Source organism: Onychomys torridus, chromosome 5 (genome assembly GCF_903995425.1).
Source record: "Onychomys torridus chromosome 5, mOncTor1.1, whole genome shotgun sequence".
NCBI classification, from domain to species: Eukaryota; Metazoa; Chordata; class Mammalia; order Rodentia; family Cricetidae; genus Onychomys; species Onychomys torridus.
Genome location: NC_050447.1, coordinates 80,892,212 through 80,908,446, shown reverse-complemented (window position 1 = coordinate 80,908,446; position 16,235 = coordinate 80,892,212). Strand labels below are relative to the sequence as shown.

Sequence of the window (16,235 nt, the reverse complement as noted above, 5' to 3'; positions counted from 1 at the left end):
AAATATAACAGTTGCAAAAAATGCTCCCCAGTGTTTGGGGAGTTTTTCTCAGAAGTGGTCATGCACACATGTATCTTCATTCCTCAGAACAGCTGAACAAAGGTCTGGGTGACTTGTTAAGTCAGGTGTTGGCCTATGACAGAAACTTCCCATATCCATCCCATTTCCCAACCTTCCCCTTCCCATGTAAGATATCCCACTTTGCAGAAAAAAAATAAATAAATGAAAAGCAATACTAACATACATACCAGTGCTATTTATCTGTTATAAATTATAATTTTTCGTGTTGATAAAGTCATTTTTAAAAATGCTCCAAGCATTTTCAACACTATGGGGGATGGAACCTGGACTCAACAAGTGACTTTTGCTTTCCATGCAAATATCCCATTAAATTCAAGTTCCACTGAGAACACATGAGTTCCTTTTGCCTTAGCAACTACTGCATAGTAAATCTTTATGGAATCTTGAGTCACTTTGTTTCTGAAACCTGAGATACAACAGTTTAGGTACCTGGCTTTCTCTGTGCTTCCCAAACACTGATGAATATCAATGAATTCCATTAGTTGTTTTTGTAGCATCACGTCTTTGCCCTCTATCTGAGTAATGAATTTATGCTTCAAAAGATCCGACACTGTTGGACGCTTTTCATAATCTTTGGTCAAGCATCTGCATTGGCAAAAGGGAATATGTAATTATTAAATAAGTTAGAGTTTTGAAATTATCATTCATTTTTAAAAAATCTACTCAGACTTGATGCTTCTCACAAATGTCAATTCAAAACAGATCTCAAAAATATGAAATGGCAATGTGATACATGTTTGTAACAGTGCCCATATCTGTAAGGAATCATACTGCAGTGATACCACAGTCCAATCACCCAGTACTTCCATTCATTTCCCAGCAAGTAATGCTGCGAATAATAATAATAATAATAATAATAATAATAATAATAATAATATAATAAATAAAATTCTGTCTCCATTTCAAAGTCTCATTTTCAAGCCACTCAAGATTAGAAGCCTTAATGTTTATATAAAATTATCACAGACTCTTTAGTTTTATTTCACCATGCTTTTAAGACTTTTTAATCAATATATTTCTGAGAACCCAATAGAAAGTTAATCTGCTAAGAAGGCTAAGATTCCATGCAGGAATTTCATGAGGTCAGGTGGCAGATATTTTAATGAATAACATATCAGTGGACAGGATCAACCATGACATATTCATGAGGAGAAATAAGGTTAGTGAACACACTTGTCTGGGATGGTATCATTTGAATAAATGTCCAATGTTTTTTCAGCTATGGCAGCTGTCTTCAAATATTTGTAAGAAAGATTTTACCAATTCTCAGTAGTCACTGTGGGGCAAAAAAAAAAAAAAATCCCTTGATTGATTGGTGGAAGAGATCTCAGGTTAGTATGATTTTCTTGTGCTTATCAAGGTGGAATTATTACAGTGGAATCATACTTCTCAAGAGGATTATAAGCATTGAATGAATGGCTGAAATGCTCTAAAATCCCTTTGACCTTGAGATACAATGTCTCCACTGTGAAAAAAAATTGACTGTTATTTGGGGATATCAAAATAAATCAATAAGAGAAAACAAGCAGACGCTGGGTCTGATGATACAGGACTAAAATCATAGAACTTCAGCTGGACTACAGAATGAGTTTAAGATTAGACTGGGTCACTTAGACACTGTCTCAAATTAAAGCAACAACAACAAGAACAAGTAGTGGAGGAGTGCTTTCTTAGGACACGTGAGGCCCTAGATTCAACTCCACTGCCTCAAAACAAGCAGGAAAGGAAGAGGAGGAGAAGGAGGAACAGGAGAGAGAGGAGGAGAACAGGAAGAGCAGCAAGAGGAAGAAGGGGGAGCAGGAAGTGGAAGGGGAGGAGGAAGAGGAGAAGGAGGAGGAAGTGGAAGGGTGAGGAGAAAGAGGAAGGGGGAGCAGGAAGTGGAAGGGTGAGCAGGAAGTGGAAGGGGGAGCAGGAAGTGGAAGGGGGAGCAGGAAGTGGAAGGGGAGCAGGAAGAGGAAGAGGAGGAGGAGAAGGACGATGGCGAAGGAGGAGGAGCAGCAGCAGCTCCTCCAGTCCCTGGCTCAGTCAGTGCCATCAGTAATCTGCATCAGTGATCCTCCTGGGATGATAACTTGACAAGTTATTTCATTGGGCTAAGCCAAAGCCTTCCCTAGGGATGCTAAAATATTCTATGGAATGAGGCTGGTGCTGTCTAGAAACCAGAACATGTGTTCTTTGGTTTCATTTGGTTGAACAGAATGAAGCCGTTTCTCCATCTACAGCACTGTGGCATCTGCACTAAGGAGAGTGGCGGATTATTTTATTCAAGTTCAACTTTGCCAAATAGCCAACGCCTACCTGCCTCTGCTAGACACGGGAGTGACAGTGACAAAGAAGGGGATAGTGCTCTATTGTCCAGCTGGACAGAAGGACATTGGAAGAGGTAAGTCAGTAACATTGGAAATGTCACCAGTGGGAGAGGAAAGAACAGCACACAGGCTGCAATACAAATTGCCTGGGGAAGATGGGAAGTGAGTCTTAGGGGAACACTGGGGAATGAGTCAGCTAAGCCAGGACCCACTGAGTGTCTGAATCAAAGCTCTTGAAACCCAAGATAGTCACTGTGGGCATCTCAGCCACATCAGTTGATGTTCTCCAGAGACTTGAAGAATGACAGGATGGCATGCATAGCAAATGCTTATGGTACCTCACCCATGGAAACTTAAAAGTTATCAATCCCTATTGAGTTCCCACAAACTCTTTTATCCAAGTCTCCCATCTTTTTTTTTTTTTTGTTTGTTTGTTTTTGTTTTGTTTTGTTTTGTTTTTTGAGACAGGGTTTCTCTGTGTAGCTTTGCGCCTTTCCTGGATCTTACTCTGTAGACCAGGCTTGGCCTCGAACTCACAGAGATCCACCTGCCTCTGCCTCCTGAGTGTTGGGATTACAGGCGTGTGCACCACCGCCCAGCATTAGTCTCTCATCTTTAGAAGCATACATGGATTTATTGTCAGGATCCCAGTGTCAGCAATGTGCCCTGGCTACACATGCAGAGTGGGTCAGCACATCAAGTCATCACCATCCTTTCCTCCCAATCACAACCAGGAGTCATCCCTTATCTTCTTTGTTTAAGATAAAAACAGCAAAAATTGTGAAGAAGTTCAGCAGGCCTCATTTTTCTAAATGGCTGACCCACTTCTAATTGTGTAGAGACAAATCACTTCTGCTGAACAGCTGTCAAAGGAAATTCTTCTCTGAAATGCATAAGCTTTTGATAAATATGATCTTCAAAGGAACTGACTGCATTGACATACCCCTGGCTGTCCTAAGAGCCAGTCATGCAGACCAATCAAGGGTTAAATAACCCACTGCATGTGTAATAGAGCAGGTAGGAGATGCAGAGGGCGAGGCTGGAGGCTGCAAAGGCAGCTGAGCATGTTCCCCGGTGATAAAGGGTCCTTGGAAGCATGGCTGCAGAGAGGTGAATGAACTTGACCCAGAGTTCATTATTTAAGTGGAAGTAAATTCATTGAACCCTTAGCAGATAATACAGATTCTCTCTCTGTCTCTCTCCTTCTCTCTCTCCCTCTCCCCCCCCCCTCTCCCTCCCTCCCTCCCTCCCTTTCTTTTTTAAGGAAATGGTAGAGACTTCTGGAAACCCCTGGAGCTGATTAACAGATAAGAGGAGGATTCACATCCCAGTGGCAACCCCCAAAGCCTCCCCCAAAGCCTCCATCCAAACCATTCAAAGCTACAGCAGGCTGGCGTTGCTTTAGTTTTACTTCAGACTCTATTGCTACTCACTTGCTAATGAAGTCATTGAACTCTGCTGACCATAGCTCAGGTTGCCTTAGTTTAGGGGGTGGATTCCTGGAAAATAAGAATCAAGGTTGGAGATTGTTCATTGAAATATGAGAAGCAGCCCAAGACCAGAGAATCTCTGCAGTCCCAGGTTCTGCCTGTATCATCAAAGATTGCCACCCTTTCCCAGTTCCAAGAGAGATCATTAGCTATTCATCATTCTTTGTATTAAATGACAGCTTCCTAGTTTCTCTGAAAGCATTTAATGTATAACCCAATTTCCCTGTTATTATTATTATTATTATTATTATTATTATTATTATTATTATTTTCTACTAAAGAATCATCTGGCTTTTACCTAAAAATCCCTAGGAGGAAATGTCAATATTTATTAAACACTGGGGGAAGAGTTTCCTCTCTGGCCTCTCTGAGTCCCACAGAAGTCTCTGAGGGACAGCCATGGTGCACAGAGGTTCGCTGGAACAGGTAGCAAGCTGTGGCAGGGAGGGCAGAATGCCTCCTGGAGCTGTCCCTTTGTTTCTAGAAATATGGCAGGAAGCACGTGTTTGGATGTGACAAAGGCAAAGATCTGGAGCATACCATTAGCTACAGAGCTCTGCACGCCACTTAAAAGATTTCGCTATTAATTCTTTTTGTTTTTTAAGCTGAACAAATCTTTTCCTTTTTGGTGCATCTGTGCGCACAAAGGACCAACACTTGACAGTGAGCCTGATGTGACTCTGTAATCAAGCAACATTGATCAAGCATGATGGCTAAATTTGCTGAAGTGCCGCTTTATGTTAATTCTAACAGCTCTTTGTTTTCATTAGTGGGATGGAAATACTTTGTCTTCAGTCCTGCATTGCTCCTTAAACAGCTTATAATGAAATTAATGTACAGTCGGTACAGGCTCATTAACGCCAAGTGCAGCTAACACATCTAACTGGATCATGCCCAAGTGTCTTTCAGTCCTGAGAAGTATTCTAAGATTGCTGATTTGCACATTTAAAAAAGTACTTTTTTCAGTCAATAATTTTGTTTCTTGTCCACTGAAAATTTTCTTTTATGAGCTGTATCGGATTGGATTGCAACGTTTGACAATTTCACAGTGCCCAGAACTGTGGCTTTTGGGATCTCCCTTTCAACATGTTTCTACAGCTAGTATTCTCAGAGTTCCATTTAAAGATACAGTAGCAGCAGAAATAGTAGGAAATAATTAGCATGCTATACTTTACAGAACATTTAGTACACTGTTACCCAGGCACAATAGATCAGTGGTGGCCATTCTCCCTGCTTGTATCCTTACAATCAAGATGATAACATGGGGTTAAACATGGTGGTTTATACCACATTTAAGGTGAGTTGGGCATGTATAGTTTCACCTTATACACTGAAGGACAATTAGAAGTTAGAAAAAACATATTTCTCTTGTTTTCAAAATTTTAATGAAATGTTTTTAAGCTGGTATACAGAGGATTCCCTCTTTCCTCTAATCTTGTTTCCCCCAAATGCCAAATAAGCAGCATGTTTTATTAGACCTGAGATAACACTGGACATTGAAATATCAAGAGTGATATAAATATTGTAATTCAGACCCACTGCACAGAAAATTCCAAAGTAATAAACAACTTTTAATTTAGTTGCTAGAAACATGTAATTACACATAAAATATTTCAAAGGGATCCACTTGAGAATTAATAAAACATGATGGCATTATTTCTTGAGGACTACAGCATTCAGTGCCCACCTGTTGAAATCACAACCTTTGATTAATAAAGTGTATAACTACTGACTATCATGTCCCACTCTCTCTGGATCCCTGACAACACAAGCTGTGTGTATGTTTTCCTTAGAATTAAGGGATCAGGAAAAATCCTTAAGGTCTCTAAAAATAGCTCACCTATAATTAAGATGGACATTTTTTTTTTCCACATTGGCTTTCTGAGACATCTAGAATTTATCAACATGTATTTAAAAAAATAGAGAAATTAGCTAGCTGTAGTGGTACAAGCAGGGAGGTAAATATTGAAGGTAATAAGACTAGATGGCCAGTTCAAAGGTAGCTAAGACTACACCTTTAAGATGGGCATTGTGGAGACAAAGCAGGTAGATCTGAAACGCAGGTCAGCTTCAGCTACATAATGAATAAGGACAACTTAGGTTACATGGGACTTTGTCTTTAAACTTTCTAGAACACTTCTGAGTATTTCCATGATGAGACGTCATTTGCAAGAAAAAGGAAAAAAGGGGGGGTGCTGCAGATCTTGGACCTGCTGGTCACCTGACCTTGGTATTTTGAAGAGTGCTCTCATGGGATGCAGCTCAGCTAGTGGAGGATCTCCATCACCAAGCTCAATAGCAGTGATACCTAGGGACCATGTGTCACATCTAGCATCGTAAGTGGTATCTAATTGCTGTTCACATGCAATCACCTAGAAGACAAAAACAGAAAGGAAAAGTGTCAAGGTTTCAACAGGCAAGCAGCAAAATGTTGAGAGAAAAGTGCTTAAACTGGTGAAGTTGATGAGTGAAGATAAAAGGTAGTAATTTGGAAGGAAAGGAAATCATATAAATAATAATATTTTTTATTCTGAGCACAGACAATATAATAGCAGGCTTGCAGATACATGAGGACAGGGTCTGTGAAAAGAAGTAGTTTAGAAGCTTTATCAAAAAGAAGAAAGATATGATGTCCTGTGTGGAATGGGACCAAACACACACAGCTCATGACTGGGAGGTATTCACTCAACAAACAGCTGAGTTGCGGGAAGGGGGTAGGGTGAGGATGGGGGTGGGGTGGGTTGGGTGGGGAGGGTGGGAGGGGGGTGGTGGAGGAGGCATCACCCAGCAGCAAGGAAGAGTTCATCTCAGAGAACTGGAAGGAATCAAGGGAAATCAACTTGAGGGCAGTCTAGTTAAATGGCCTTGAACCTTACTGGCAATTAGAATACAAAAGCACCCGGGGATGAATGAGAAAAATTTGGAAGAATGCAAATGACTTAAACCATTACTAACAAAAAAGTCAACTCAATAAAAATAAACACTAATGGAAAGGTACAATGGACTATTGGAGCCACACTAAATTTTCAAACTGCAATCTACTGCCACTAACCAAATGTGACAGAGAGTCAAAAGAAAGAGGGGAGGGAAATGGGTTTGGAATATTGTAATATAGCATCACACAGAAAAAGCATTGTATTAATTTCCTTTATAGCATTTCTAAATGTGCAAGAAGCCTGTAAATTCAGAAGTTCTCCATCTTCCTAATGCTGCAACCCTTTAATACAGTTCCCCATGTTTTAATGATTCCCCCAACCATAAAATCATTTCATTGCTATTTCATAACTGTAATTTTGCTACTGTTATGAAGTGTATTGTAAATATCTGATATACAGGATATCTGATAAGTGATCTCCAAAGGGGTCGGTGGCCCACAACTTGAAAACCACTGCTATAAATGCTCATTGTTAATGTCAGTGGTCACAAAAAGGAAATTCAGCTTCACATAGTGAAAAACATTATTATTATTATTTATTTTTGAGATTATAATATAAATACATCATTTTCCCCCTGAAAATGAACCAGGGGGAAATCCAGACACAAGACACACATGCTCAGATTCCAATGATACAAGTTGTTCAGAAGAGACCAATCCATACATCTAAAATTAGACTGATGCTGGACTAGGGCAGGGGAGCGACTAGGGAAATACTCACATGGTAAAACATTTCTTTAGGAACATAAAAATGTTTTGTCTTAGACAGTGGAGGTAATGGAGCAGTTCTAACTGTCCACTGACAGCCACAGAACTGTGTAAGTAAAAAAAAAAAAAAATGAATCTAGCGCGTGTTACCTATGTCCTCCAAAGCCGGGAAAACACATATGAACTCTCTTTTCTGTTGTCTAACACATCTTGGCCTTTATGTAATTTTTAATTGTGTGTGCTAGAAATGTAACTTAGGGCTTGCATCCTTCCTCCCATGACTGTCTGGTACACAGTTGGTTTCAGACTGTGGAGTCCACCCTATCCTTCTCATATTTCCTCGCTGTGTTGCTATATATCTCAGGCCCCAGCCTTCCTTAGTATAAGGATTTTAGGCACCTCACACTAATTGGTTAAAGTAGTCTTTTATATTAATATTTTTTTTAGTAACCTTGTTACATCAGGGTAATGCCCATCTTTCAGGATAACACACAATTGTCTGGCTTTGCATTTTGAGACACTTCCCTGTAAGCCTGAGTGAACTTGCATCCCAGGTTGTTTAGATTATCCATGGTTCATGACTGCTGTCCTTGGATCTGTACACTTACCTTGTGGTTAGGATAGTAATTGTATGGTTACTTGCTGTGGTCACTTGACCCTTCAATCCTGGCACACTTCTATCCAGACTGGAAAGAATGGCTTTATGTAACCAAATCATGCTGTCTTTAAAGTAGAATTCAAATTATAAATGCTAACCAAGAATTTTACTTTCCAAGTGATTAATTTCTAAAACATTGAAATATTTCTAAATGATGAACATATTCTATGTGTTTACCTATTTCCTTCTAATTCTTTCAAATGTGTCATTAAATACTTTGATCTCCCTGGTGTTAGGGCTTGATCCCAGGGCCTCATGCATACTGAGCAAGGCACATGCATGCTGGGCAAGTCCTTTATACACAGCAGCATCTCCAGACCAGCAGAAACATTATTACTAACAACACAGAAGCAGTGCATGCAGGATACCTTGAAGCTAGAAATCTGGTTATTCAGAGTATGTTCTTTAAGATCAGAGAGTACATATTGCAGAGAGAAGAGAATAGGCACACGATAATGACATCAAGACAGTGACTAGCAGTTATATAAAGTTATATAAAGGAGTACTTATATTACAGACCAACAAATATATAACTGTTACTACAAGTTAACATAAAATATAAAGCCTAAATATTTCTCATATAACATTACCATCACCTTATGTCTTAATTATGAATTTATGCAAATAAAAACAATATTTGGCATAAAATCACATTTTTATTGACTTCTCACTTTTGTAAAGTTTAAAAATACTGATGTTATATCAGAACAAATTCTGAAGAAGTTCTTATTTCAGATTCTCTCCTTGAATTTTGTGCTCCTTTCTTCTCAGATGTGGTCCCTGTTAAAAAGATTTTTAATCTGTTGGAGCTCCAAAAACACGTATTAAAATTGTATCCTTTTCCTATATGCTACATTTTAACTTTTCAAAAATAAGTAATAACTGAATTAATAGTTAAACAGAAATAGCATACCAGGATTTCATTTTCAAACAAATTTAATTGGAAGATTTTGCAATATTAATGTAGCATTTGAATCACTTCTCTCTTTGCTCCCTAGAACATCATATACAAATAGCAGAGCTCTTCCCAATGGATGCAGAGAGAGTTTTCAAAATGAAGCGTTCTTTATTGATCAACATAATTAAAAAGATTAAAGGCATTAAATAGGGACTGTTGGGAGAAGGTCTGATTCTTGAACTTTCAGCTATTTTAGCAGTTTATCTACAAGTTCCCCAGGGTAATAATGGAAAAATTTCCTAAAGTTGCACTTAGTTTTCAGGCTGGTGATTTAACATAAGAACTCACCACATGGGTTGACAGACTTGAGTCTGACCTAACAAACTGAAGGGTTCTCATAAAATGTTTATTATTATTTAAAAGCAAAATGTAGCCAGACAGTGGATGTAAGAGAGGGCACAGTGAAATCACTGAACTAGACTGCTCAGTGGGTAGAAACAAAGGTTTATTGGGGATCAAAATGCCAACACTGTCTCTTGGTGTGTGTGTGTGTGTGTGTGTGTGTGTGTGTGTGTGTGTGTGTGTGTGTGTGATTGGGTGGGGCAGAGAGAAAAGAGAGAGGGCAGCAGGCTAGGGATTGCCAGGACTATGTCCCAGGAGCAGAGAATATAGTAAAAATGGTGTCTGTGGGTGGGGATGTGGTCTTGTCAATTATAAGGGGTTATGTTGTAGGAGGAAGGTAGGTTAGCTAGAATGACCTGGGCTCTAGCATAGGGCTTTAATCTGTTGGAGGCTTGTTTGAGTTAATAGAGAACCAGATGCCCTCTTCAGATTTGTGGATTGTAGGGTCCAACAGAAAAGAAATGCCTTTTCCTGGCAAACAGAAACTCACTTTACAAGGTTTCTGAAGATGATAAGTGTTTACTGGTTAGAGTCCTGCCTGAGCTGAGCCCAGACTGCCACTTTTGGGAGGTGGGTTGAGCCGTTAACAGGGACCACAACTGTAGTGCCAGAATTCAGAAGAATGAAGGAAGAGGACACAGACAGTCTATATCAAAATACCAAATAATAATAATGGGAATGTAGTAATAATAATAAAAAAAAGTAAAGGTAAAACAACATGCAAACATCCAGAGTGCAGATACATGCTTGACAACTCAAAGTAAATTTCAAGAAATATTCAGCCTGCAAATGTCTCTTTTCCTCACCCAACTTTGCATATTCATCTTTCACTTATTCATGCATTCCTTCACAGCCAGTTTACCCAGAATCCCCCATGTTCCTCCTTGCCCACATAAAATCCCACATTAAAACAACACAGTAGACATTTTCTTGTGGTGTATTCCAACACATTTAGGGAGAAAAGGCATATGTGTAAGGGAAAACTTATCTTCTTCAAAACTCTGACCTCAGGAGCCATCCAAAACGGTGTTCCTACAGAGGTGTTCAGGCGGTGCCGGGTGCTGCTGAGCTGTGCAGACACTCCTAGAGAGAAGAGATGGGATGGCTTTTTGCATTAACTACTCATGTGAAAGGTTCTAGCAGATATACATTTTCTTAAAAATTCACATCAGAAGTCTGTTCCCTCAGAGCTGCCACTGTATTTGAACCTCACCTTTAAGGAGCCTAAATCAGGATCTCTGTCTAGCCAAAGTGCAAAGTGGTCTTCCTATTTTTATTTTCCATTTCTAAATTCTATCCAACTGTAAGCCCCACCTAAAGGCTTAACTTTCCTCATGATGGTTTCTGCCCAGTCACATTGCTCTCTAACTTTTCTCAGAATCTACAGAGTAAACCATTTGTATCACATATCTGAATGGTGTTTCCTATCTCCTTCCTTCCCCTGAGCAAGTTCTAGTAAGCAAATGTTTTATAGGGTGTTAGCAGTTGACTTGAGAGTACATATACAATTACTTTACTAAGCTTGTTCATGTTACATGTCATCTTGTTGGGGAACATTATTTTAAGGGGTGTAACTTTTATTTATGTTGCATTTGTTTAACTCTGTGAAGCTGTGTTACTGTGCCTGTCTAAAACACATGATTGTCTAATAAAAAGCCAACTGGCCAATAGCAAGGCAGGAGAAAGGATCAGTGGGGCTGGCAGGCAGAAAGAATAAATAGGAGAGATCTGGGAACAAGGAAGAAGGAGCAAGAGAACAAGGAGAGGAGGACGCCAGGGGCCAGCCCCCCAGTCACACAGCCAACCATAGGGAAAGAGTGAAATTAAAAATACAGAGGTAAGAAAAGGAAAAAGCCCAGAGGCAAAAGGTAGATGTTAAGTGAAGTTAACTGATGAAAAGCTGGCTAGAAACAAACCAAGCTAAGGCTAGGTATTCATAATTAAGAATAAGCCTCCATATGTGATTTATTTGGTCCTGGGTGGCGGGCTCCCCAAAAGAGCAAAAACAAACAACAACACATCTGACTGAAAGTTTCAACCTACTTTCATCTACCTAAATCAACACCTGCAATAGCATCTGCTCCTTTTTAAAATTTGAATTTATTTTTAACTGAACAAAAATTCCCACATAATTATGCACATTTATGAGAAACCTCATGATGCTTCGATACACATGCACACTGCAATGTTTAAATAAACTTAAACATACACATCTTCTAATGTTTCCTTGTGTTGATTAAAGCATTGACAAGCACTTCCTCTTGCTTTCCGAGACACATACATCATCTTACACTCCTAATTACCACCCAGTTAGAATCTGCTTTTTCTTTAGAGAGATTCCAAACTATAATGAACAGGTGTAACCAAATGCTCCAATCATCATTCTATTACTTCCACCTGGTTAGAAATAACTCCTCCTAAACTTAAAACAAAAACAAAAACAAAAACAAAAAACCAACAGAACAACAACAAAAAATGGATTAAGCTCTCTCCCTTGATTTTCATATATACTGTGGCTCCTCATGTATGTGCCTCCCAAGATGCAGTATTCCTGCCCTCTGGCCTTTCTGGCCTCCACCTAAGCCACAGCTTTCCCTCTTTGGTGTTCTTGTTTAGACAAGCTCCTCCTCAGTGAGTCCCAAAGGCTCTCTCCTGCTGCTCATCTGATGTTCGCTGCAGAGGAAAGTATCAACTGAGAAACTTTCCTTCAAGATAACGTCTACTTTTTACTATGAAATTAAAGGGCCAGATTTGGCCAAATAGACACTTCTTGTGATGGAACTCGGGACCAATCTGGTAGGGACTAGGCCCTGGTTCTGTGTTAGTTGCTTCCCTTAATGAACTTTTCTAGATGGCATAAATATGGTCCTAACTTATTCTCTTTAAAAATTGCCTGTAAAATGTTAATTATTTGAAAGAAAAACATCTTTACTATATATCTTTTTTTTTTCAAATTGAAGGGCAAGTATCTAATAAATTCTTTAAAATTCACCCTTAATATTTCCCAAGAGAATATGTGAAAAAGGGCATTAACCCATAATACATCTTTTCCAAAATATGCTCTCTACTTCTGTTCCATACATTATATAACTGAGAAAAATTAAACATAACTCTATGCATTCTAATTTGTTTTATATCTTCTATGAACTAAAGTCAACATAATTTAAAATTGGACTGTATTATAGGATAGTTATTCATATAGATGGAATGTTAAAAGAAGTTTTAATTTAAAATGACAATAAATTTTCTAAAACTTATTCTAAGGGTATTCAATTACTTATGAAAAACTAAGTTATATTTGACCTTTGGTGATTGTTTTTGTCTCTATTTGATAAATATAGCTTAGGAGTTCAAATGAGATGTAATGAGGAAGAGAATAAAAAAAAATAAAGGCCACACATAACCAAGTAGAAATCAAGTTTTGTTCCTAGCAGGAAAGAGACTTTTTAAGCTTATCAACATTTTTTCTAGGTATAAAGATTATGCCACAAGAACTGGCAGTTTTGGTAAGTGGTCACATCTGATCTAATGTTGGGATTCATAAACAAAGATGCCCTGTGAAGAGCATCCTTCTACATGACATAGGAAATGCAAATGGGTAGGATGTTAAGAACAGAAATATAGGTGGAGCATATGACCTGCCATATCATTATTTTTCTTAAAAATGTGGACTATGGACAGAGGCACTTAAGGCAGCAAAGTATCAGAGCTTAGCCAGCAGAAGAAGGCCCTAAGTCTTCACCCAGAAGGTTCATTCCTTCCTGAGGTCGAGGGTGGGCACACCCCAGCTTCTCCCTCAGTTCTTCTGTGAATATTGTCTGCACTATCCTCAGTCAACACTGGTCAGAGTTAGTTTCTTAGAACAAAGGAACTCTAAATACAAAGTCTGGGTGAGTTTAGACCTTAAACAGGAAATTCACAAGGACAATAGGTAGTCTTGAATTTCTAAGGCTGAGAGGCTCTGGGTTTATAGGAAATTGTTTTACATTTCTAGTTTATATTATATGGCATCAAGGATAAGGCAAACACTTGGCCTCCAAGAGTTTTGATCAAATAGCTTGAATGATTAAAAAAAAAAAACCTAAGTAAGATCACTGCCTATAGAAACAGAGGCAGTTCTCTACTCTGACAGCCATTTTTAGGGATACCATTACAATAATAGCTTGACAGAAGTATACTCCTGAATGCCAACAATAGTTTGCACACACACTGGCATTGATAATCCCCTTCAAAGACCACTGGCAGGGCTCAGGCAACAGACCATAACACCTTCAAAGTCTTGTGCATCATTTGGTGTCTTCTAAGATCTTTAAGAAAAAACAAGTTACATATCACTCCTTCAGGAACAAACTGTGGTAAACACAGAAAACATGAAGATACAAATTCAGTGAAAAATACAATGATGTAGTGAAAGGGTTTCTTGAAAATATTAGATGATTATAACATTAAAAACAGGCACACATCCAATTCTGAGATAGCAGGACCTACGAAGCATTTGCTAAATCCCACAATCAAGTGCTGTGGATGTCTTTCTGTATGATGTGAACGTGTTGCTCTGATTGATTGATAAATAAAATGTGATTGGCCAGTAGCCAGGCAGGAAGTATAGTATAGGTGGGATAAGCAGAGAGGAGAATTCTGGGAAGTGGAAGGCTGAGTGAGGAGACACTGAAAGCTGCCACCACCATGAGAAGCAAGATGTAAAGGCAGAACTGGGAAAAGTTACCAAGTGACATGGCTAAGCATAAATAAGAATTATGGGTTACTTTAAGTGTAAGATCTAGCTAGCAAGAAGCCTCAACCATTAGGCCAAACAGGTTTAATTAATATAAATGTCTGTGTGTTTATTTGGGTCTGAGTGCCTGTGAGCCAGGTGGGACCAGGAAAACTTCAGCTCCAATCGAGATGCTTCTGCAGTGCCCATTAAGCAGCAAAATCATTTTACTCACCAAGATTCATATCCATAGAAAGCTTGTCACATAGTCTAACTTTCAGGTGAGTGAAATAAAGCTGAGAGGAACCATTTGTGTGTGTGTATGTGTGTGTGCGTGTGTGTGTGTGTGTGTGTGTGTGTGTGTGTGTGTATTAGCTGCATTTTTACTACCATAAATCCCCATGAGCAAAACAGCTAAGAAGATTTAAAAAATACAAAACTATGGAAATTGGCATAAATTACTTTAAAAAGGCTACAAGGATCCAAAGTATGAGTTCAGTAGCCCCAGGAAGTAAAAAGATTAGGAAAGGCATTTTGTCCAGAGACTCACAAAAGGAATAAGTCACCAAAGTGAATAGTTACATAATCACCTCAAGAGAAAAGGTCCTGAAGGGTGGAAAATTCCAGGCAGAAAAGTTAGGATAGTGAGACACTATGGAAAGGAACAGGAGGCCAAACAGAGATCAGGGCTGAACAGCCAGGGCAACAATCCACTCAGAATCACAGCCACAGGGACATGGCACAGGTTTATGCTAATGGTCTTCAGCCTTTGCTTTGCTGGGGAATTTTCAGGCTATTCTAGGCCCAGCAAACAAGCCTGGCTGGCTGTTCCTATTGCACACATCCCAGGTCCAGGAAGAGAGACACACAGGATTTATACTGGTGTTCGGGAATTTCTTCGCGGTTTTAGAGAGATGGCAGATATACCTAATATGTTATTTCTAAGACAAGTTTAAAGAGACATGGTATGGTACAACCCACACAGTAAAATAAAAAAGAAAAAGCAAAACCCAACAACAATGACAAAACTGATGAATGAGAGCTAAATTAAATATGTATGTGTGTCTGTGTATATATATGAGAGAGAATTTTTTACTGAAAGAGGCCATAGAATACATCACATCATCTAATAGTATCATTCTGCAGTTGAGGTTAGGACAGTGTGATGGTTAACATCACGTGTCTAATTGATGGAGTTATGGTGCAAAGATACTTGGTCAAAGATTATTGTGGATAGATATTTCTGTGGTGGTAAATCAGCATTTACCCATATGGATTAAAAGCAGATCATTTTTCTGCTTAATAGAATGAATATTGCGCTTCCAAGGACAGAGGGGACACTGCCGACTGTCATCCTCTGACTCTGACTATCAGGCTTTACTCTCACAGCTTACACTGCAAGTTTGGGTCTGGCCTTGTGAGCCAACTTTGTGAAAGGAGTTCTGTTAGGAGAGAACCGGATATTATGTCCTTGCGGAAATCAGACCACACCCTCTGCATCTCGTCCTGGATGGTTAGAAAGAACTGCGTGGCTTTGGAGTCCGTCCCTCCCTGCTGTGGCTGCAAGGTCAGCTCCACTGATGCCCAAAGCTAAAGGCAACTTTCATCCAGTGTGTCCCTCTTGAACTTCTTCCTTTTTGAGAGGAGAAAACGAAAGGCATGAACTTTCAGAAGCAACCACCAGGCTGGAGATATAGCTCAGAGGTAGAATGTGTGTCTGCCATACATAAGGGCTGGGATCTGATCCCTAGCTGAGGAAGAGAAAATGTAAATTAAGATAAAGGCAGGGACTTACATAAGAAAATAAATAACAGGCTTTAAAAGAGCCTAAGAAGATTTTAAGTTTATATTTTAGGGTGACCCCTGGCAGAGAGAAGCTGGTAAGGCGTGCATACACATGCTCACATCAGCAAACCCTGGGAAAGGAGGAGAATCTGCTTTTCAGAGCCTCTACATCACTAGACTTAAAGAGCTAGTTTCAGTAGCAGAAATGAATCCAAAGGCATACAAAGAACATAGGGAATAATGGCACAGAGAAAA

General features: G+C 39.2%; 1 protein-coding gene across 1 annotated transcript in view; it reads right to left on the bottom strand.

Moving 5' to 3' along the window:
- Myo3a (myosin IIIA) overlaps window positions 1–16,235 on the bottom strand; it is a 177,226-nt gene that overhangs the window by 125,307 nt on the left and 35,684 nt on the right. The window contains exons 5-8 of the mRNA XM_036188496.1: window positions 10,488–10,564; window positions 6,107–6,252; window positions 3,824–3,889; window positions 511–666 (exon numbers count right to left, since the gene is read on the bottom strand). Of these exons, the coding sequence (XP_036044389.1) occupies window positions 511–666; window positions 3,824–3,889; window positions 6,107–6,252; window positions 10,488–10,564 (445 nt within the window). The remainder of the gene's footprint in view (window positions 1–510; window positions 667–3,823; window positions 3,890–6,106; window positions 6,253–10,487; window positions 10,565–16,235) is intronic.